This window comes from Melanostigma gelatinosum, assembly GCF_949748355.1.
Source record: "Melanostigma gelatinosum genome assembly, chromosome: 9".
NCBI lineage: Eukaryota > Metazoa > Chordata > Actinopteri > Perciformes > Zoarcidae > Melanostigma > Melanostigma gelatinosum.
In genome coordinates this window covers 10,676,844-10,700,165 of record NC_136642.1, presented here as the reverse complement: position 1 = coordinate 10,700,165, position 23,322 = coordinate 10,676,844, and the positions used below count along the sequence as shown (strand labels likewise).

The following is a 23,322-nucleotide window of genomic DNA, read 5'->3' as shown; positions in this document are numbered from 1 at the left end:
GTCCTCCTCTGCCTCCTGCCTCCTCACTAAGTCAGTGTTGATGCTGTTCTGCAGCCTCCACTGAAAGCTGGTTTTGCCTAAAAACCCATTGCATGGTGCCCCTCGCTCTCCCTCCCTCCCTCCACTCTATTCATTGTTCACACCATCTCTCACCCTCCCTCCCTCTTTCTCTCAGCATCACTCCCTGGGAACCCACTTTTTTTCGCCTTCCCCTGTATCTCCCCTCTTCCCAAATTCATCTTTCTGTGTCTATTTGCATCTCTACCTCACATTAGCTCCTGACACGTTAACAGTGCTGTCATATAGGCAGGAGTTCACTGTTTTGCACCCAACATGTGAGTGGATTTGATAAATTCAATTTTCAGTATTATCTAGCGCGCACAGTTGGATGCCTTTTGACTCTTTCTCTCAGTAATCAGGGTTCAGTGTGGTAGTCTGGACGGAGATTGGTCGGGTTCATGGGAGTGTGCGTGGATGGTTGGTGGGGGTCGGCAATTACAAGCGTGCCTCAGTTTGAAGTGAGTGAGGGGTGAGACCCTGCTAATCCCCGTAACAGATTCATTATCTTTGGGCAATATCGCGTTGTGAAGTCGCTTGGGCGTTAAGCTACGAAGCGCTACAATGCAACGATAAAGGGTCCCTTAGGGGTGTCTCCTCAATCTTAATCCCTCTCGCTCTCGCTCGCTCGCTCGCTCTCTCTCTCTCTCTCTCTCTCTCTCGTCTCTCTCTCTCTCTCTCTCTCTCTCTAACTCTCTCACTCTCTGTCTCGCTCGCTCGCTCTCACTGAGAGCTCCTCTCTCATCCATCAACACAAGCGCCTCGCCACTGTCACCAGACAACCATTCAATTATTGGCTATTTAACATTTCACTAACCGCAAGAATTATCGGCTCCTTCTTTTTACCCCCATTTTGACATATTTGTGGCATGTCTCCCAGCTACTTTTTCAGGATGATGTTTTTTCAAGAGCATCAAGCGTTGATGGCTGGCAGTATACCCCTTTGAGTGGGTTAATATTTCACAGACACCGGCGGAGTGAAGAGACGAGGAGGAGAGAGAAACCTCCCAACACAACCGACTGAGGTAAGAGACTGATCTCTCTCTTCTGTCGATTACGGCTTAATTGTTGATATGGTGGAAAGATGAATCCTCAATCCAGTGAAATATGATGAATTACACATTACACCACTTCACAGTGTATTGCTAATTTGGATCAATGCTTATTTTTTGTCAAATATGCTTGATGGATGATCATGAAACTATTACACCATATTGCCAAAATGGACTCAGGCTTATATTTTCAACTATCTGTTAACTAACTGTTAATTTGTCTCATATTTCCTCTAAATGTGTTGCGGACTATTTGTTTTAATCTGCAAGATAATATTTAGTTGTGCCTTGGTTTGTTCGGTCAGACGTGTGGAAGCGTCTTGTCACCATCATCTTGTCACGCTGGACTCTTGCACACATCAAAGCACTGATTCGCTCTGACTTACTGACTATGAGCTGCACTCACTTACCGTCAGTCAGCTGCACTCACTTTGAAGGTTCATTGTTTGCGGAGCTGAACATCAATTTAAAGATGAATGTAAAGTTGAAATGATTTTCCTCTCGCTTCACATCAGTCACATGAAACTAACTTTGCATCCTTCATAAAGATAAAGACCGCTCTGCCTGTAATGTGAATCATAAAAGACTTTATGTGCATCATTGCAGCAGCAAAAGGACCACATTGATTATATATTCTGCTCAAGAGAGTTGTATTGCCATACAAAGATGTAGGTGGAGATGAATGTCCTGTGCTAAAGATGATCCTAAATTCAGCTGACAGAGATGCCTCAGCCTTGTTCTCATTAGCTGCCTCACAAAATGGCCCTTTTCTTTACATTCAGACATCACGGAGTCTCATCTCATGCAAGTGATTTCATTCTCTGTGTCGTCTCAGCTCCGTGCAGACTGAACGCGGCAGAATTATTCGCCTGTTTTTGTGGGTTTTTTTCTACTTAAGAGAGGAGAGAGGAGTTGGTTTCTTCGCCATCCTTTTTTTTTTTTCTTTTCTTCTCCACCGACTGAACTCAAAATCACATTTATTTGTCTTCAGTTATGCAATGGTAAAAGGCACGATAACGAGCTGGCAGGAGACATCACGTCAAGTAGAGACTTCGTATCTGTGACAACTGCTGAGTAACTGCTGCTCCACAGGACCGTGACCTGCCCCTCCCCTCACTTCCATCAGCACCTCATTAAGTTGCTTCAAAAACTTTCCGGGTTGCAGGAGAACCCTACCTGAAGTCTGTCACCGCTGTGTGTTTCCTCGACATACATCTTGAATTGATTTTGTGTGAGAAGTGATCTCCCAATAAGATGGATAGCCTGCTGTCATGCTGGTGATTCATGTTTCTTTATCTTTGGTTGTTCGATAAAGGTGTATTCTGCCTCTTATTTGCCTCACGGGGAAAATCGTTATTAGTGCAGTTTGTCATCAATCACAGGAAATGCTTTTCTATATTGACCCACTTTATTGTTGACGGTGATCACAACAGGTAGCCCGATTCTCCTTTGATTGCGGGATTATCCTCTCACTTGATTATTATGCCTCTCAAAAAGCTTTTATCGTCTCCAAAGTATGATAAATGCACCTCGCAGACTTGCCTCACAGCTCCGAAAAATGCATCGAATCGAATGAATTCACTCAAGATAAATGGTCACGAAGGAATGCATAAATATAACGGCGCACAATCTGTTTGCACTGCTGATGTGTGGCGGATGGATGCAACTCTCACAGCGTGTGAACCATTATGTTCGGCACCATTTTAATAAGGGAAATGGAGTGTTGGCAATGATTCGATTTGTGACAGTTGGGCTGCTGGAACCATTAAGGTGAACAGGCTCACTGTAATGGGCTTACAGCCGCCCTGCCTGCAGTAGGGCGAGCTGTTAACTTGATCTGAGCCATAAACGCCCCAAATCTGAAAGGGAAATTGTCTGGCGTTGACTGTGCCATGTGGCTAAATCTAAACTTCATCATGCACAGTATGCACGAATCAATAGGGATAGAAAAAAGCCTCAGCAGTGTAGAATACTGTGCTGATTGAAAGTTCTATTGAATACATAACAGCTGCAAAAAAGGACAATGAAAGCCTTTAATTCAGAATCTATCTGACATTATTGGATCCTTTTCGACTCTCATGCAGAATTGTATCTGTCTGTAATATCGGCATTGAGCTGAGCTGTACAACCCTTTGTATTTAAGCATCAGTGCTGTTGTTGTGAATGGTCATCTCTGTGCTCTCCTCTCTTGAGCTGTCTTGAAACGCTCCTTTTTTTAAACAGTAAAGCGCTGACGGTCTCTTACTCTGGACAGCCGGTACCAGAAGCCGACCAGGGCTCTCGTCTCGCCCTCTGTCCCCCCTCCGCGCCGTCATTGTAATGAGGATTCCAGTGGATGTTACGGCTAACCGGATTTGCCCTTTGTATTTACCCTACTTTCTCCCCCTTGGTCGGCTTTAGGAGGCAGTGGTTTATGATGCGGTCAAATATATCATGTTTATAATGGTCCTCTCGGTGCGTAATACAGTGTTCTTCTCCTGCATCTGCTCTGCCAGGAAGACTTCTTGAAAGACCCCATATATCCCCTATATAGTGCACGCTGCTCCTATAGCAGATGCTCTTCATAAGGTGAAGAGAGAGGTCTTTGAACAGTCACATCATCTCCCCGGGTTCAAGGCCAAACCCCTCGTTACCCCTAGTAACAGTTCTTGTTGTTTAATCTTTTGATTACTTTTTCAATTCTTTGATTCAGCGTGAAATATCAAAAAACCTGTTTGCAGAGGCCAAAATGACTATGAAATATTGTCTTTCTTTCCAATCAGTCCAAAAGCCAAAGATATCCAATTTAAGCAACAACATAGTTGAAATGCTTGAAACAGCAGGAACTTTACATGTTTGCTTGATTCAATTACTTAAATTATTAAGATTAAGTTTGTCAATCGCCTGATTTAGTTGTTTGAGCTCAGAGCGCGTTACATGCTCAACAAAAGAAAGCTATTTTCTGTTTGAAATCTTAATGCAAATAGCGGGGCGGGTAAAGCTAATAACAAGCTAGCTTTATTCAATCACGTTACCATGATGAACTGATCTTAGGTCAGTGACGCCAAGCCTTGTTGTACCTGAAGTGTTACAGGCAAAAAATGACTCACCTCAGCCTCTGCTCTGAGTGATGCACTGTGATTTAAACTCCCAAGAGGCTGTTTCCAGTAACTGTGGCTGACATTTTGACCCTTACTTTGCACAGGTGACCACTGGTCATAAATTGTCTCCACTGAGCCCGGATGGAGGAGGGACATAGTGGCCTTCACCCTTCCGTCCCCTCTTCCCCTCTCCTCTGCTCTTACTTCACATCCTGGCTGCTCTCACCCTCCTTTCCTTCTCCCCCCCCGCAGGGTGGAGGAGGGGGACCGGTGGCAGTAGAAAATGGCTGCCTTGACAACTGTGCCCAGCTATGCCCCTTCGCTGTGGGTGAGAGTGTGTCATGCCCTCCCCCGGCTGGACCTCACCATGCAGATGAAGGACAACACCTTTGTCCCCGACAGCTGGGAGTACCAGCAGGTAACAGGCACCTGCCACACCACATGCTGTACTGCAACTGTCCAACCTGAGGGGCCGCATTGCATAATATTTACAGCTCTGTATCCCCCTGTATGTAGCTATAACTCTACAGGTGCATTGTACTACAATTGAGTGACTTGATGATGGGCAATTTGTTCTACATCACACTTTAAATTGCTCCATAAACCCCGCAATGTAACTGCAATCTGCAGAGCTATAATGGCATTTACAGTCCTTTCAAAAAAACTTTTCACGCCAACTCATTGACCTCATCATTGGTGGGAAGATTGCACTCGTCCCCTCCAAGAGCCCCTTAGCTCACATCTAACCTTTTTTAATTTTATCCCTTGCTTTTTAGATTTCGCGGCGCTCTTCCAAACTGTCACATGCACCTCTGCGCATGCGAAGTGGAGATAGTGGGGCGCAAATTATCCTGCAGAACAGAAAGACAAAAGGGACTGAAAGTGCACCGAGAGAGGGAATGAGTAATGCGAGGAGGTTGCCGAACAGAAGACCGGGCAGAGAGAGAGAAATGGAGAGAGAGAGAGAGAGTTAAAGTGGGAGTGAGAGAGAGTGGCAGTGAATGTATTTAAGTAGGTCACAGATTATTAATAGAGATTCAGTGGTGTGGATAGAAAGAAAGAGAGGGGCGAGTGGGGGAGAGAAAGAGAGTGGGAAAGAGGGGTGAAGCGATGGGGAGGGGCTTCACAGAGCAGGAGGTGAGATACAGTAGAGAGAAGGTGGAGGAATGGGGAGTGAAGGATATACTGTAGATATGTGTTGGAGCAAAATGCCTTTCGGTAATGTTGACTTTATGACATGGAGCCTGACCAAAAGCAAAGTCTGATATGGCTAAGTGACATTAATATTCACTGTGATGTAGATCAGGGATTCATGGGTTAAAGCCTTTGAATCAAGTATGGCTGGTCAAGAAGCATCTCAAATGAATTGCGTTGAATGTCCATCTATGTTAATGTGTGTTGCATGCAGCGTGTATCTGTATGCTTGATTTTTCCACCTATTTGAAGCACACAATTGACATCCTCATACCTTTTTAATCATCATCTCCTGCTACTTAATGGGGGCGGGACCATACAAGCTAGTTGGTATTTGACCATCTCAAATTGCTCTTCTCCACTTGTAAAAAATGGAATTAGAGTGCCACCTTTCACATTCGCTGACTCATCCTTTCTTTTCCTCCTCATCTTTTTCTCAGACTCTGCTGGTTTTGTCCAGTTTATCAGCCATAGCTCTCGTCATCTCCCTCCTGGTGGTCCTCTCCTTCCTCATACACTACTGCTGCTGTCACCGTGGTGACCGCACCGAGGGATCAGAGGAGGAGGAGGAGGACGAAGATGCCAGCACAGGTCACGGTTACAGCGGGAAGAAGGGGCGGGGCATCTGCTGTGTCACGTGGGTGGCGGTGGCGTCTGTCACGCTGTGCTGGTGAGGAGGAGTCATTACAACCACAGAGCTGTTTTGTTTTATGGCAACATACACAAAGTACTCAGATCCTTCAACTAACGAACTAACTATCAGTGAAACACTGTAAATATAAAGTATTAGTTCATCCAAGTACTGGTTACTTTTTACACACCTTTAAAATATGATAAACAGTAAGATACAAGATAAACAACTCAGCAAAGCAATCAGTTAGCTATACCTCAACCAGCGACATCAAAATGGCCCTCAGACATTAATGCACCTGTAATGGTCATCCAGTATCAATACAATACATAACAATATCACAATAACTTTGAGCATACTTTGCTGATACTCCATGGTTGAAGGTAAGACTCTACCTAAACTGGTGCATTTTGGTATTTTTATTTCTACTTTTAGAAGAAAGTTCTGAATATTTCCTCGACCATTGATAATTCCATTGTGAACACTGTGCATCAAAGCATAAGTAGAATTTTCGTGTTATAGCTGGTCGGAGTGCAGCTGGTTAACCAAAGGGATTATTTGACCTCTTTTTGAACCTGAAACAATGATATAAAGTAAGTTTTCAGAAAGTGAAATGAAAAGATTGATACTACTCATGGGCCAGCAAACTGGTTAGTTTGTTTAATTTAAGTTTAGCTTGGCATAAAGACTGGAAACAGGAGGGAAATCCAGCCTGACTCTGTCCCCCCTGTTTCAAGTCTTTATGCTAAACCAAACTAATCTGCTGCTGGCTGTAACTTCATATTTATCGTACTGATGCGAGAGTGGCATCACTCTTCTTATCTAACTTTCTGCAAGAGGGCAAATATGCTTATTTTCAAAAATGTTGAACAATTCCTTTAATTTAAACCATCTGAGAAGTTTAGAGGGGAAATCCTTTTTTTGTTGAAACTGCAAACAACTCGTAGATGTCTGCAATGTCACAAGAGGCACAAGTAGTACGTACAAAGGGTCACAAGCCAAAAAGATTGGGAAATACTGGTTCAATTTAAACGCTTATCTTGTGTTTTTTTAGGTAGAATCTTGAAAAGTAACTAGAAACTATAGCTGTCAGATAAATGCAGCAAAAGGTATTCCCTCGGAAATGTAGTGGAGTTGAAGTGTAGAGTAATAAAAGCAAGAAATTCTTAAGTACAGTACAAATACCTCAACCTTTGACTTAAGTACAGTCATTTTAACTGGAACAACAACAAGGCCGGGAATCACAAGCTGTCACCTTCTCCATCGTCATGTGCTTCTTAGTCCCTCACACAGTCACCAATGTCACAGGAGAGGAGGCATGGGTGACAGCTGATGGTCACGTTAACTTGCTGTTTACCGACCACAGGCCTGTGACAGCACTGTGTGTGTGTGTGTGTGTGTGTGTGTGTATTTTAGTGGTCTCCTCATCGCTGTGTGTGTGTGAGGGTGATCTCAGCTCGCCCACCTACAGTTCAGCAGTCATTTACCCACCGGTGTTCCCCTCAGATCTGGTGACCATGCAGTCATCAAGTCAGTACACTGCCTCCGCATGGACCTCATACAGAAAAGCAGCTTGACAGCTTTCCAAAACACTCGTAAAGGGGAAGTCACTGAGGGGAAAGCTCAGCTGCCCATCAGACATTTTATATCCAAAGCTACAGGCCCAGCTATGTGCTGTCATAAAATGATGGTGCAATTGAATGCTTATTATATCCCAGTACATTCCCTGCACGTTGATATGCACTGGGACTGTTTTTTTACATCACAGAACATAATGTACCGGGGATCTGAGTACAGCTGTCATAATGATGTCATCATATACAGACTGTTAGGTGGATGTGGGTCGTGGCTCCCCCTCATGGACCGTAATGTAATGTAGTCCTCTCCTCCTCTCCTCCTCTGATGCTGAGCTTTGTGCGCTCGACAGGATGGAAAAAATAATGCTGCAGTTTAAAATATTTCACGTGACACCCTTTCCTCCAGATGGTGGCCTTTTTTGTCACACGCACAAAAACAGCCATTTGAAATGCAGCTGCATTAGACAGCATCCACATTTGGCAGCTTGAAATGCAAAGCGCACACAAACACACATTCCTCCTTTTCCTTTTCCCCCTGCTTTCTAATCTGGGTCACATACTTTGTGGGAGATTGGGTCATACCATTCCTCTCGGGTTTGAGGGGATTTGACGAAACATCTGGCCCGAGCCTTAATCTGAATATTTGAACAACAGAAAGATGTGTAAACATGTCGCTCTGTTTAAAATTGCGAATATTTTCCTTGCTGAAGCTTAACAGTTGAGTGCTAAGAGTCAGTTTTCCCATCATCTGTTTATTCCTTCCCCTGCGCTCAACTGTTGGTATGCTCATCCAGAGCACACACATCCCATCCTCTCCAGCTCTATCTTCTTGTGTCACATTAATTAAAAATGTACATACATACTGAATTAAACATTCGATTTATGCCTCTGCTATCTGTTCTTCTATCCCCCTCACGCGCACACACACACACACACACACACACACACACACACACACACACACACACACACACACACACACACACACACACACACACACACATATGTATACACTTCCCACCATGTTTTCATGTTTCTTTTTTTCCCCTCCCTTTGCAGTGTTGCCTTAGGCATCGGTTTCTATGGCAACAGCGAGGCCAATGATGGGATGTATCAGTTGACCTCGTCTCTTCTCACAGCCAATTATACGCTAGCTTCCATCGATCTGCTGGTGAGTGTTGCAATTCCACACAATATCTAACCTGTGTGTGTGTGTGTGTGTGTGTGTGTGTGTGTGCGCGCGCGCTCGCTCATGCTCACATGTGGTCTGCAGACGGAGAGAAAAAATCAGATACAAACTTCTGTTTTTTATCGATTTGCCGTAGTCAGACAGTGGTTTATGTGTCAGACTGCTAAATGTCCTCCTACTGAAGATACAGGTCAGCAGAACTGCAGTAATATAGATGATGAATAACCGAATGAGTGAGAGACAAAACACATGAGTTGATGAGTTCATCTCATATCAATGCATATCAAAGAAACATATCAATCATTAAAATTAGAGCAAGATCTGACCCTCATAAAGCAGTAGCACTAGACACAGTTGAACGAGAGAGGGAATAGGCACGAAGACACCGCACAGAATAATATGTATAATAGAATAATTATTATATTTGATATAAACATTTACTTGCTAAATGTGAACAATAAGACATATTTATCAAGAAACTTGCTTGTGCAAAAATGTAAAATAAACATGTAGTGAAACTTAATTAGAAATATACGTTAAAAACATAAACAAATCTGCCCCACTGTTCCATTAACATATGGAATTAATGACAGATACATATATTTATAGTATTTGAAAAAAACACGAAATAACACGAAGTTGGCTGAAATCGAAATGAAAAGAAAACCTAACTAACCCAAAATAAATGCTGCTGCCAGAAGACGAGTTATATCAGATTCAGTGAGATCAAACAATAAAGAAGAAGAAACATGCACTGAAGCTAAACTAGACTATACACTCTATGTTTAATACAGGAATGTATGTGCAGGTATGTCCTATTTAGAAATGCATATACAGGTAAAAAAATAAAGGTCAGATATGGAATAACAAGACAGAAGCTTTCTTTAAAGGCAGTAGCTGCAAACAATAGGCTTAAACGACTTATTCTGAATGAGACAGATAACAAACTATTCATCATGATTGCACAGTCATACAAAAACATCCTGTGTCTGTGCTGCTGCAATCTAAGATGTTCTCTTAGCCAACTTAAAAAACCCTGTTGTATGTTTTAAAGTGTTTTCATGGAAAAGGAAATCCTTTTGTACTTTGCAAAGTAAAAGTTTAATTTGTGTTAACATGCAGTATTGAGGCACCGAGGTGCACATACTCTTTAGTTCTCTATCTCCACAACAAAACCACTCTAAGCTGACCACCATTTTATGAGCATCATGTTTTCTATTTTGTGGTTTCCGTCCCACTTAGCTCCCCTCACATTCTGTCTTCCTCCCACTCCAAGATTTCAGACACAATTTCTGGGCTGCAGCTGTCTGTCTCTGACCCCCTGACCTCAATGGAGGAGCTCTTTACTGGCAGTAAACCCTTCCTGGCGTCGACGCGGAACTGCCGGAGGTTGTCTGAGAACGTGATCAACCTCCTCTCCTCCATCTCCCTGGCTCGGTCCAGTGTGTCCAGCAATGACAGCATCAGCGGGGCGTCCATCATACCTCTAACCCCAGTACCTCCCTCTGTGGCCCCTACAATGGTGCCTGCCGGCGGCTTGATGCCCAGCCCCTTCGCTCCTGGCTGGGCGGCCAACACGCTGATGGTCAATGAGGACTACAGGTGAAGATGCAGTCCAGATCCCCACCTGACTAGCAGATATAGATTTATTTCATAGATTGTTATTAGTAAATGATACTAAGTGCTGCCTGGATCTGTTCCTGGATGCATATTGTATTCCAGATGTTTCAGTGCATATCTAGATACCCACAATACAATACAAATATGATCTAAATACATTTCTGCGTGATCCCATATATTGCGATTAAAACCCAATTCAATATAATTTGTTGTAGCTGCATTTCAGCACTTTGTTTTATGGGTCTGTGATTTCCAAATAATTAAAAAAGAATTCAAAGAAGCTCCCTGAAAAGAACGACATAATTTGGCTCTAACTGGAAGGAAAATAAACCTGAACATGCAAAAAGTGTCAAACTTTCTCATTTTACTATTTTACTAATGAATAATGAAGAATTAATGCAACATTTTCTTTCAGTAAATGGAGCAGTTTTTCAAACATTAAAACCAATGTCCCTAAAATCAGTAAACTTTTCTTTCTCGGGAACTTCCAAAGAAAACTGACCTGTAAAATGTATTGTTACTGTGATATTATATTGATTTATCTCAGATTCAACTAGCTTCAAATATTTTTTAGATTATCAACAAAAAATATTCTTAAGTAACTATACATTTAATAAACACATATTTCCAAATTTTTTGGTTCATGCGTAGAATCAGAAATGCCTCAGAAAATACTGTCTACCGCCACAACAACAACAGTAAACAGCGATAGTCAGTCAGCTTTCTGGGGAATAAGAGGAGAGCTTTCCCCCAGTTTGCCTGTTCATGTCCTTCTCTGCTGTAAATCTGACCTCTGATAGGTTTACTCATAAATGTATCATGTTGCTCTTTGTAATTGTGTAAGAAACAATGATTCCCATCGCGTTTCCAACAACATTGATGGCGTAACTCCATTCTTCTTGTAAAACAATGTGGATTATTGTTCTGATATTTACAGAAAGATAATGTGGTAAACAGGCAGATTTGGAGGAGCATAAACCATCTGGATCGATTTCACAACTATCAACGGCTGTTTATCAACACTGTTGACAGTGTTGAGGCTGAGGAAACTATCTCAACCAGCCTTTTGTAAATGTTGCATGTTTATCAAGATGGCTGGGTTTGTTGAGGTAATGCAATGGAAACTTTCTTTCAAAAGGGCCAAAATGTTCTGGCGCATAGTGGATCAATAGGATGCTTTTATATTACATAATAATAACATCGGAAGTACTGCTTCCCATAAACTAACCACACACAGCAACCAATCTTCATCCCTCCCTTTAAACAGTGAGAGGGGAAGTAAGGTTCAACCTCAACCGAACTTCACCGCTTCCCTGATCTCATACAGTGGAGTCCTGTGTCTGCCTCATCTTCAATAGCAGACAACTCAGTCCTACCACAGACACGCACTAAGTGAGTGTCTCACTTCTGTTTAAAGAGACATGAATACATATCCCAGATCAGTACTGTTAACAGAATGCAATACTCGTATTACACTTTTATGGAAAGGTGGAAAAAGATTGCAAGTTTTAATCCCAGATCAGGTGGAAAAATGTGATGAAAGGAAAGCTGGATATTTCACGCAGCACCAAGAACATACTGGCTAGGATGCAAAGTCAAAACTATTAATAAATATGCATGGTGCCAAGCTTGAAATTGCAAATGAAAAAGGAGACATTTTAGCTGTCTTCATTGCTCCGTGAGGAGCTCTACTGCTGCCACTCTGAACAACTGTAAGACTGAACTTCACATCCAGATCGTCTCATCACGTCTCCTCCTGGATCGACTCCACTAGCAGAACAGAGATCGTAACTGGATGTACACGAAATCATTCCCTGACTAAAGCAAATCCTTCATTTGTTACTTTGCAAATTTACAACCCACTACTTAACACAGTTTACAAATAAAGTCCGACCATTCTGAACGGAGGAGCTGTTGAAGGGTCAAGGTTCGATTTGTTCATCGATAAAAACATCAAAATGAAAGTGATGTCGTACGAATCAACCAACTCTGATCATCTAAACAGAGTGAAAGAATATTCAGAAATTAAAACCGTAGATGAAAACAACAACATAAAATGATAGACCATAGAACAAACATTTATAACAGTTTTTAATGTAATGCCATTCGCTGTTTGTGTGTTTCTTTGTTAAAGGTGGCTATCATACGTGCTGTTGCTGCTGCTTGACCTCATAGTGTGTCTGTTCATCCTGCTGGGACTGGCCAAGCAAGCCCGCTGGCTGCTCATCCTGTGAGTACACACACACACTCACACACTTTCCAGCGTTAGACACGAACCATACAACGCTGGATTGATGGTCAGGGTGCTGAAGAGTTTGTGCTGTTCCCTCCACAGGATGACCGTGCTGGCGTGGCTGGCTCTCTTCCTAAGCTGGGGCTCCCTTGGCTTGGAGACAGCCACTGTGGTGGTGAGTAGACCCAGAGAAACTGCTCTGGTGAGCAGAGGCCAGGGCTGAAGGGAGGGAGCGGCGAGATGAAGCGCTGCAGGAATAGGAAGTGAATGAGACTGTCATGGGAGGGATGGGCTGGCTCCAGCTGAGGGAAGAGTTACAGGACGCCAAAGCAATGTGTGTGTGCGTGTGGGCATGTATGTGTGTGTGTGTGTGATTTCTGTGCCCATTGTGCTAAACTGTGAAAAGATCTGCCTCCTAGGGAACGCTGCAGTCGTGGCAGAGGACCAAAAAAGCAGGAAAATGGGGCAGAGATTAAAGATTCAATGCACGTGTGCACAAGCGCGTTTGTGAACAAATTGTGTTTGTGCATTCAAGTGCGTGTTTGTTGCGTAAGTGTGTTTGCAAGTGTGTGGGCGTTTGGCTTCGAGAAGTAAAGATGGAAGATGAAGAGAAGTGCTTTCAACACGACTGCAGAGGGGAGACTGGGAGAGTGCATTTCGAGATCAGTTAAAGAGAGAGATCAAGCTAAAGTGTGAGAGAGAGAGAGAGAGAGAGAGAGAGAGAGAGAGAGAGGGGGAAAGTGGGTAAACCATCAGCTTGCCATCAGCAGTGCAAGACTTAAAGCTGTTGCTGTACTTCGGCCCCTTGGGGCTTCAGACTGAGCATGCAAGAAGGTGTAAGTGCGAGTAAATCCTGTGAAAGTTAAAATTCACAAACATGCTGCTGGACAATGTTCTGCTTTTAACGCGTGAACATGACAACACCCCCAGTGTGCTGTGTCTTACAGGCATGAATCCAGGCTGGAACATTTATCAAGAACAAAGCACAGAGAGAGTTGTTTTTCATGTCTCAAACAGAGGAGTGTCCTTTTTGAGTTTGCTCTGTGAAGTTTGCTCGTACTCTCTGAGGAGGAGACTGTTTTGGTCGGGGGGGGGGGTATTCGAAGAGGGTCAATGGAGGCTGTTTTTCTGCACTGCTGCCCACTTTAAGAGACCCAGTGTCATTTGGAGCTGGCGGGAGATGGTCCCAAGGCCTGTGGGTCCACACAGAGCCGCTCTGTTTCTGGTCACTGACAGGGAAACAATGGGCCAGCTGTGGGCCTGCCCACTTCATTCTGTCCCGGGTCGCCACTTTTCCCGTCAGCCACTGGGCTGGGCTCTCTGTGTGGCTCTCACTCCCTCTTCTGGTGGGGCGACATCAAGCTGAGAGTGTTTGTGGGTGTACGTACCATCTCTGACCTGAGTGTATCCTCTAAAAACAATATAGGCCAGCAGTGTATTGAGATGATTTGGAAAAACAGGTCAACAGAGGGGAGGATATGAGTGAAGAGCTGATGGAAAGAAAACTAGATGTCCGAGCGAAGCACAGGTTTACCCAGGTCAGCATGTGATGCAGGCAGTTCCATATCTGCCACTGTATTGTGAGCCGCTGTCAGATATCTGAGGAGGTAAGTATGTCAGTCGGTCAGTGTGTCTGCTAACTTTTCCCTTGTGATCATTCTCTCTTGCCCTCCCTCTTTCGCCTCATCTGTCCCTCTCTCTCCTGCTGTGTTTGTCTTCTCCTCTTTTCCCGTCATCCTTCTCTCCGTCTCCCCGTCACTCTCGCTGCTTTGCCAGGCTCTCAGTGACTTCTGCACCGATCCAAACACGTTTGTCGTCAACTCCACCCACTTCAACACTGGGACCAGCTCAGGTACAGTGTCAATGCGCTTGATTCGCCCTCCCAACTGTGCGTATGTCAGCGCAATCGAATATAATGACAGTGAAATGTCCCCGCATCTTTTCTATTATGCACTGATCTGTTGTGCACTGGTGTTTTGCTGGCCATTCAGATGTGTTGGATTATTACCTGACCTGCAGCAGGCGCATGAACAGTCCGTTCCAGCAGGTAATGTGACCTCCTGTCAGTCACATGTCTTGTGTATAAAACGCATTGCTGGCATTTAGCTGCCTCTCTTACCCTCATTGATTTAAGGGAACAGGTTGCGTGTCAGACTTGCTCAGGGACAAATTATTTGAGGACAGGAGCCACAGCTGTTGCGGCGTGTCCTGTCCGAAAATGATTTGCTCTCCAGATGAATAGCTCCCAGCTAAGCATAATAATGGTATATTTAAGCATCAATGCAAATGAAAAGCGCTGAAGCCCACTGACCTGTTGGCTGCAGCTGCTGACCCAGTCGCAGAGGGCACTGTCGAACATCCACACACACCTCTCCAGCCTGGACAGAAATGCTCTCACGCAGTTCCCCAAAGCTGAGGTATGTCATTCGTCTAAACACGCAGCTCAAGAATAACATTTCAGAGATTTTTTTTTCCAACTCGTCTCAATTGTTTCCGGCATGTCAGAAGTCACTCAGGGAGGTTCAGCAGATACTCAACTCCACAGAGGGCAACTTCCATCAGTTGGTGGCACTGCTGAACTGCCGAGGTCTGAATAAGGTAACACAAGGCGCAGCAGGCAGCGCATGCAGGAAAGCTAAACTAAGTACCAAATTACTGATACTTTTCATTCATTGATATATCTGTCCATTTTCTTTCAGGACTACATTGACTCTTTGAAAGGCCTGTGCTACGATGGGATGGAGGGATTGCTCTACCTCTCCCTTTACTCTTTCCTCTCTGCTCTGGCCTTCACCGCCATCCTCTGCTCTCTGCCCGGCGCCTGGAGGAGCTTCCCCAGGTGAGAGAGAGAGAGAGTGGGAGTATATGTATGTGGTGCAAAGGTATAGGTGTTTCTATCAATTTCTCATAGAAATAGAACATTGATATTTTCATACACTCCCACTCATCTGAACACTGAACGGCCTCGCAGAAACTACAGAACGAGACAAGTGCGAGACGACATAGTTGATGTGAGTTGAAGGTACTGAAAAGCAATACATCTATTTTTGTCCCACGGTGTCGTGGGAACATTTTGTTCTCTGCTCCTCCATTCATAAAGAATAAGTCTAGCATGCTTGAAAAGGGTTATAATACAGTAATACCATTAATGAAGTTTGGCCTCCTCGACTCTATTTTAGATTTGAAACTAGTTTCTTTTTTGCATGTTCAGGGTTTTGGTAGCCGCGGCACAGGTTTGTTGGATCTGCTGAGATGGATGTGGAGTCGATAGTTAGTTCCAAGTACACTGAAATCCATGAGAATCCTCTTCAAGTGTCGTCAGCTAACAGCGAGATTCGGTCGTTTGTGATCAGTGCTGCTAGTGCATCAGTCCTGTAGATCGGTAGTTTGATGTTTTCTGTGTTAACCATTTGTGGATGAATATGTCACTTTTACCATCTGAAGCCTGCATGTTATATCTCTTTATTTCCTTGCAATATTAAGAGTATAACTAATCATGAATAGTGACAGAGATAATCATGGAGATGTCTTGTCAGATGTCTTTTAATGGAACTATAAGAATGAATACAGCTATGAAGAGGATACGGTATAAAGGCACATTCATGGTTTCTCTGCTCACACGTGCACCTCTCTGTCTCTTTCATGGACGGCGACAGTGAATCAGAGGAGTACGAAGACTCGGACAGCGAGAGTGAGGACCCCTTCACCTCCCATCAGGCACGTAGACAGACGACCTCGGGGTCTCAGCGAGGGGCCACGACCCCCTTCTATAATTACCCGGGGGCCGGGTGGACACCCCCCTTTTCTAGCGCGCCGCCCCTCCCGTGAGTAACACAGACACTCAGACACACAGACAGACAGACAGACAGAACGTCCCAGATGTGGCAGGAGGAGGAGGCTGCTCGTAGATACAGTTTGGCATAAAGTTAGTGCTTCTGTGTCGATATTTGTACCTATGGGCAGCTGTTATTCCGATGCCCCCCCCCCCAGATCAGGGATTGTAAAAAGTCCAGGATGTACACCGAGTATACTTCAACACATAGAGACTGACTGAGCACTATTAAGACGTTTTTGTGCAAACACACAGTCCTTTTGGTGAAGAATTCACAGATTTCCCCCTCAAACAGCATTCATTTGAATCGTGATATACATAACAGATGTTGCAAAGTCATCTTGACTCCAGAGTAGTTGAAGTGCAGTGTAGTCAGCTAGGTTCACACACTTTTGACTCTATATAGACATGTAGTCCAAATCCACAGAGCTGGCAGGTTAAGCACACGCATTGCAGACAGACACACAGACAGGTCAATGTGGACGAGAGTGTAGGCAGAGAAACAGACACAACTCCAGGGGTCTGTCTGTCTGTCTGTCTGTGTGTCTGTCTATTCGTCTGTCGAGGGTTTCGGGACAGACGATGTAGGCCGCTCGGTCATTTTCGCAGATCTTGTCTCAAATGGCGTCCTGTCTCCTAAACAGCAGTAGACGACTGCTGTGTTGGGGGAAGGGTGTCATTGATGAGGCAGCGCTCGTAAAAACTCCGGGGATGCGAGGCTCAGGTTGACAATAGGTAACCCCCAGACGCGCCCCCCCCCCAAAAAATACCCACCCCTCTGCATTACTCTCATCTGCCTCCTCACTGTGTTGTCCATACCTCTCAAGTTATTTCTCTGGATCTGTCCTTTACTCTTTATCAAAACCTCCTTTTTGGTTCTCCCTGTTTCTCACTTTCAATTTTCGCATCTTATTTTTTTTCTCTTTCTCCCTCACTGGTGTTTCCAAGCTTAGTCAGAGCTCTGAGAAACCTAATCCTCGGCTGTTTAACTTCCTATTCTAATGCCAGCTGATAACCTTGACTGCTCCCACATCTAACATTAACGCTAAAATACGAGGACACTGACGAAACCAAACCGTCAAGGCTCAGAAACTCAGCAAGCACTACAAATACAGTCCACTCCTCTTCAATAGAATCTGCTCAGGACTGCTTTAAAAGCTTTCTGGGGTTGATCATGCAGATGAACAGATTCATTAGGGAAACAACATTACAGCTGAAGTTGGACTGGTGAGTCACACCCAGCTCTAAATGCATGTAATTGCAGATTATTGTATAACTCCTGCAGTCAGTGAGTGGACTGTAGTCCTGCTGCTGGTGCTCTCAGTGCCTTGCTCGAGGTGCCAGTAGTACTAATGCCTGCTAGTTTTATTGAGTGCTGTTTTTTTCGCACTATATTTCTAACCGCTCTCTCTCCTTCTTTCCTGTCACCTGTCCTTGGCTCCCGTCACCCGGCGGCCCCCGTGTCTCTTCTGTCTTTCTCAATGTGTCTCACCCCTGTTTCCCTCTCTCCTTCATCCTCCGTGCCTCCTCTCCTTCCTCTCTTGTGTCCTTGTCTCTTTCTATCTCTATACAGGACTCCAAACGTTTCCTCCAATGGCAACCCTGGCTATGAGAGCTTACCCTTGACTGACAGGCAGTCCCCACCCCCCTCTGTGAGTTCCTCTGTACTTGTGACGCCATCGCAATCTCTGCCATTTTATCGTTGCTGTTCGTGCACACGCTCGCTTAACTAATCAGTATCAAACGGTTTAACATGGCGACCTCGAAGGACCCCGGGTGCTGGCCTTTTGCTCTTTTTGATGCTTCAAAACCTGCAGAAACGAGATATTACACATTTCCCCTGTTCCTGATTTTATTGTACATAACTCTTTGTTACTAACATACATTTCATGTTTTATTATCGCTATCTGGCCATTTAACAGAGCCCCTAACCTTGACCATAACAATTTAAATTAATATAATCAACATTCTGTGTGAAATTGGCAGCTTTCAATCGCATCTGTGAGAAATAAAAAGGTCCCTTCACTCGCTTTTTATGGAGCTTTCAGTCGCATTTCAGTCTTCCTCAGCTGCCACATATTTATCGCATTACCAAACTCTGTATTGTGATGACAATTTAGCTATCACCATGACAAATAAGCAAACTACACGTGTTGACGAAGACCATGAGATGCAGCTGAAATCTGGAAAAAGCTAGTTTGTGGACGTCAAGTTCATTTTTTTTGCATCACAGTGTTCTTCACCGACTGTAAACAGTTTCTGAGGAGGTAATGAAGTAAAGTAGTAATATTTACAGCTTCACTTCTCCTCTGACTTTTATTTGAAATAGTTGAAAGTCTGCGTAAACACATTAAAGCTTGTTGGTCAGACAGTGAGCTAAACATGCGCTGTCTTCTACTCTTGAGTTGAGCTGGTGTGAATAACACATGTTGTTCTCCTCTCTTTTATTTCCTCTCAATACTCCCTTGGACCATCTCAACCTCTCTCCTGTTCTGGACGTACAGTACTCTCCCAGCATGCTGACTGGTTACGGGGGAAGTCAATCACACCCCAACCCCGCCGGCCAATCGAGGAACCTGTATTCACGTTGATTCTTATTTTTTTCTTGTTAGGAAATGTATAGAAAACAAATGTTTAGTTTTCATATGAATGGACACTTTACCGAAATGAAAAAGAAACTAATCTAAATAAAATGAAAGCTAGGTGTGAATTCAAAGTGCGTAACGTCAGTACCACTGAATATTATTATTGTTAGAAGCACTTAAAAGAAACAGGTCTCAATGGACTGTTGATATAACCGACAATGATAATGCTGGTAGGATGGTTGTCCAAATATGATCCAAGTCCACTCGGTCTAAATCGTTTCCCCTCGTCTGTCCAAACTCTGTGTAAATGTTCAGAATGGTATTGACGTTACTACGTTGTAGTTTTATATTCTTAAATGTATCAGTACCACCGATTTATTTTTAAGTTTTTATGTCAATATTGTTGTGGAAAAACACTGGCACGTAGCAACAAGACACATCTTTTTTTTCTGTGAATGGTTAATGCAGTTCCTTCACTTGGTATCTTTTAAAAAAAAATTGTATTATTACTTTTTTTATAGGTGGCAAGTCTGTATTTTCCTTTCATGACCATATGGTATTCTGTATATCTCACTGGCTATAATATCTGAATAATCATGAACATGTGCTCTAAAAAAAAATACTCGATGGCTGCCAACACCCTGCTTTAATGATTGAACTGAGAACTACAACTGCCACTGGAGTCGCAAGTGGAGAACTACAAATCCCATGCAATGACAGCAGGTACATAGCAATATGATTCTTGCTACTGGTGCTGCAGTAGCCCTACCGTAACTAGCAATAATAACGATGTACAGCATCGGGTTCCTGAGATCTCTCCAAGACGTTTTGTGTATATATGGTCTGGTATGTTGGAGATTTCATTGAATCCCCCCCCGTCCTTGTTAACCCTTGAATTGAGTTTGTATGGTTATCAATGCTCCTTTTGAATGGCATCCTTTTACACTCAAGAGTCTAATATAAATAAAAATAACTTCAATAACCTTCACCTGGTCTTCATTGTGTCTGCGAGGCAATGCAATGGAGGGAACAAACAAAAAGCTTTACACGGGATTCATACTCAAAACAAGAGGTCAAAGTTTAATAGAAATAAGTTTCGCGATAATGAACCTCTGAGCTTAGGTCTACGTGTGAGTTAGTCACTAGTGTGTACCAGAGACAGTGCTCCTATTATTCTGGATATGCATAGATCAACAGGAGAGACACAATACAAACACAAAGGTTACATACAGTCACAGAACCAGTGTTTTTGCATGTTAGTGATTTAAAACAAATTAAAAAACAACTTTCATTTTAGATGTAAAACAAAACATCTTCTTTCATTCTTAATAAAACTGTCAAACTCATCCTGGAGAGACTTGAGACCTGGATGAAGTGGATAATGCATCCTAATCAAAGTCCTGTCTGCTTTGAATGTGTCAAAGCATCATTACTGTGTGGATTCAGCGGCATTATCTCACATCAATGACATAACTAAGGGGGCTCACGATGTTCATTGTGGTGGATCAGAGACCTCAAGCACAAAACACACTTTAAATCGCTGCAAATTGGGGGTTTTTTTCCTTTTCTTACACTAAAGCTAAATGAGAGGAAAACAAAGGCAGCCAGGAAGACAACAAAACACATTTTAAAATCTAAAAACCATGGCGCGCTATGAAAAATGTTTAGAGCGCCGTGCTTAACGGATGAAATCACGCAAAGACACTGGCGGTCCTTCAATGCCTCACCAGGTGATGCCTTCACAGTACCCGTGTCTGTGAGCGAGCACACACACACGAAGACGAACAGTGCTAACAAATCTTAACTGCAGTGCATAGGAGGTTCACCATAATGGCCGTGGATAGAGATAGTGCTGCTTGATAACCGATACATTTTGACATGACCATTGAGCAAAAACGACTTGATTGCAATAGTCTAGGACAGCTAAACCATTTTGATCTTGGTTATGTTTTGGTACTCAAAGTAGAACAGGCATCCTTATTGCAGATGGTTTTTCATGCACAAACACTGCAATCTCTCTGCCACGAAACAGTAAAAGTTCAGTCATAAGTCACAATTCGAGTATCATCAAACAAGCCAACATTTGCTTCACACTTTGTTAGCTTAGATACACCTTCCCCGTGTTCAAAACAACGGTACTAAGAGAGGGCCAATGCATACACATGGGTCACATCAGAGCAAAAGCTTTTGCAGCTGTTACAATCAAAACAGTTCTTCATCTCAGGAGTAAACGCCGGCCTCTGCTTCTCTTTGGAATTTCCTGTGTGTCGATATCAAATGGATTTTAGTGCATTCCCTGAAGAGTTTTCTGTAATTATTTTTTTTAAAGTCTGTCCATCATCCCAGAGGATTTGTTTCCTCATACTATGTGAAGGTATGTCCCGTCACCAGAGCATCACTTATCGGGGTTGTCAGAGTTCAGCCACGAGCCGTCCTCCTCCACCTCCCGCAGCACGACCAGGAGCATCTCTGCCACGTCCTGAGAAAGCTGTTCGCTGAGAAATGTGCTGAAAGAGAAGCAGAGACGACAAAGCAGAATAGCGTGAACACAGACAGAGGGCAGAGTCGTGCTCTCACACAAACAAACGGTGAGGTAAGCCACATGTGACCCCTCATAATGGATGACTCACTCGCTGAGACAGAAATCAAGCAGCACACCAAAGCCAAGTTTCTATCTCACTCAAGACACACACGTCTGGTCTGAAGAGACATTTTAAAGATGTGAAAGCACATTCTTACCGTAGTTCTGCTTCTCCCCCGATACAGACGGGACTCTTGAGTTTGGAGTCCAGGTTGTAGTACTGTCCATTTACTTGCCGAACCGCGAGCCAGTGTCGCCTTCGTAGTGGGAGGGACACGATCCCCAGAGATACCCGGGATGGGACATTAAGAATAAAACCCTGGACCTTTGGCATGCAAAGGCACTCAACCGTCCTGGATTTGTTTTTGAAAAAAAGGGAAAAATTTGCTTTTAATGTTTAAACTCCAAACAATGAGTTACTGTATCTTTATTCATATGGCTTCCATGGAAATAGGAGGAATGCATAACCAGCTGAAAACAAGCCCAGCATATGCAAAATACATTACAAAGTAATATGTGTTCAGCCTTTCAGATTTCAATACGCTCAGTGTGCTTCACTCACCTGCGTTTGTCCCACCACACGGCAGCCAATTCCCGGCTCTGCAGGGCCGCCATGATGACGTTGACGTCATAGTTTCCTGTACCCAACACTGAGCGGTGAGGGTTCACCACACACTGTGGAGCCAGCCTGCAGAGGGAGCGCAGCAGAGCAAATGAGCATTTAAAAAAAAAAAAGAAATCAAACATGTATTTGCTGCAGCTCTGTTTTAAACTGAGCCGCTTCTTGCCAGGTCTGTTTGGGGTGTGGACAGCTCTGAGGTTTTGTTTTCTATCGTTCCTGTATCGCCACACTCTGGACTTAACTCTCAAGCTCAGCATCCATAGGATACATCTATGTATTTGTCGTCATTGCGATTAATAGCATTTGTTTCTAACAACCTGGACAAAGTTTCTGTGAGTGGATGAAATCACAGGGTTGCCCGCAGGAAATTCTTCAGCCACGGTCACAAGCTACCCAGACCATGACTCATGTCGTTTCAGTCAATTAAGTACGTGAATGCAACGGCTCCTGCTGTGTGAAATTGCACCACTGCTGTTCTTCCCTGAAGGTTCACGTTATATGTGAGAAATCCAGAAGTCAGCGATTGGTTCATTGTCAGTTGACCCACTCCAACAACCTGAACATTTAGCCAAATTGTGTTCCCTTTGCAAACCTTTGGAGGAAATCTAAATGTATTTCTCTTCACTTGTACTGGTGCAGCAGGTTAGATGTTAAAGGTTTGTTTTTTTTTGTAACACAGATGTCTATGAGTCTACCTGGGATGATACAATGCATGTCTGGGACAAACCCCAGGACTGTACCTCTCTGCTCTGCTCTTCCTCTCTTGTTACTCTGAAAATGTTGCATTTAAACGTTGGTTTCACCTCTAGATACAACCAGCTGCTGCATAACAGCAGTTTTGACAGGGTATGTAACTAAGTTGTGGAGTAACATGTAGAGGGCTGAGATCACAAAGGGGCAATGTGTGTCTTACTTTGAATGTGCTTTTTTTTGGGCGGGGGGGGGTTTATACAAAGTAGCTAGGCTAGCTATACACCGAAACATGCTGGAAACGTTACTCTACCGTTTGCAGATGTCATCGGCTGTCTCCTTGGTGAACACCCGCTCCTGGAGCACGTTGTTGAGTGCA

General features: G+C 43.7%; 2 protein-coding genes across 2 annotated transcripts; one reads left to right on the top strand and one right to left on the bottom strand.

The window, feature by feature from the left end:
* Positions 1-848: 848 nt before the first annotated feature.
* ttyh1 (tweety family member 1) lies at positions 849-20,033 on the top strand. Its single transcript, XM_079274621.1, has 15 exons — positions 849-1,082; positions 4,442-4,607; positions 5,824-6,053; positions 8,651-8,762; positions 10,057-10,382; positions 12,535-12,630; positions 12,736-12,808; positions 14,410-14,485; positions 14,625-14,680; positions 14,958-15,050; positions 15,139-15,231; positions 15,333-15,472; positions 16,290-16,457; positions 18,039-18,117; positions 18,970-20,033. The coding sequence occupies exons 2-15, from the start codon at positions 4,473-4,475 to the stop codon at positions 19,054-19,056; spliced, it is 1,764 nt and encodes a 587-aa protein (XP_079130747.1). The 5' UTR covers positions 849-1,082; positions 4,442-4,472; the 3' UTR covers positions 19,057-20,033.
* Positions 20,034-20,138: 105 nt separating this feature from the next.
* On the bottom strand, positions 20,139-23,316 carry josd2 (Josephin domain containing 2). Its single transcript, XM_079276243.1, has 4 exons — positions 23,257-23,316; positions 22,194-22,319; positions 21,790-21,984; positions 20,139-21,557 (listed from the first exon to the last, which is right to left on the bottom strand). Exons 2-4 carry the CDS (start codon positions 22,244-22,246, stop codon positions 21,446-21,448), a joined length of 360 nt encoding a protein of 119 aa, XP_079132369.1. The 5' UTR covers positions 22,247-22,319; positions 23,257-23,316; the 3' UTR covers positions 20,139-21,445.
* Between the last annotated feature and the right edge of the window lie 6 nt (positions 23,317-23,322).

Bases quoted from the DNA above. Each gene is read 5' to 3' on its own strand.
- josd2 (XM_079276243.1), bottom strand. From the start codon at position 22,246: ATGGCGGCCCTGCAGAGCCGGGAATTGGCTGCCGTGTGGTGGGACAAA. The intron at 21,985-22,193 runs GTGAGTGAAGCA...AAACAAATCCAG, and splicing joins GTGTGGTGGGACAAACGCAG to GACGGTTGAGTGCCTTTGCA. The intron at 21,558-21,789 runs GTAAGAATGTGC...CTTCTCTTTCAG, and splicing joins GGGGGAGAAGCAGAACTACG to CACATTTCTCAGCGAACAGC.
- ttyh1 (XM_079274621.1), top strand. From the start codon at position 4,473: ATGGCTGCCTTGACAACTGTGCCCAGCTATGCCCCTTCGCTGTGGGTG. The intron at 12,631-12,735 runs GTGAGTACACAC...TTCCCTCCACAG, and splicing joins GCCCGCTGGCTGCTCATCCT to GATGACCGTGCTGGCGTGGC. The intron at 15,051-15,138 runs GTATGTCATTCG...CCGGCATGTCAG, and splicing joins CGCAGTTCCCCAAAGCTGAG to AAGTCACTCAGGGAGGTTCA.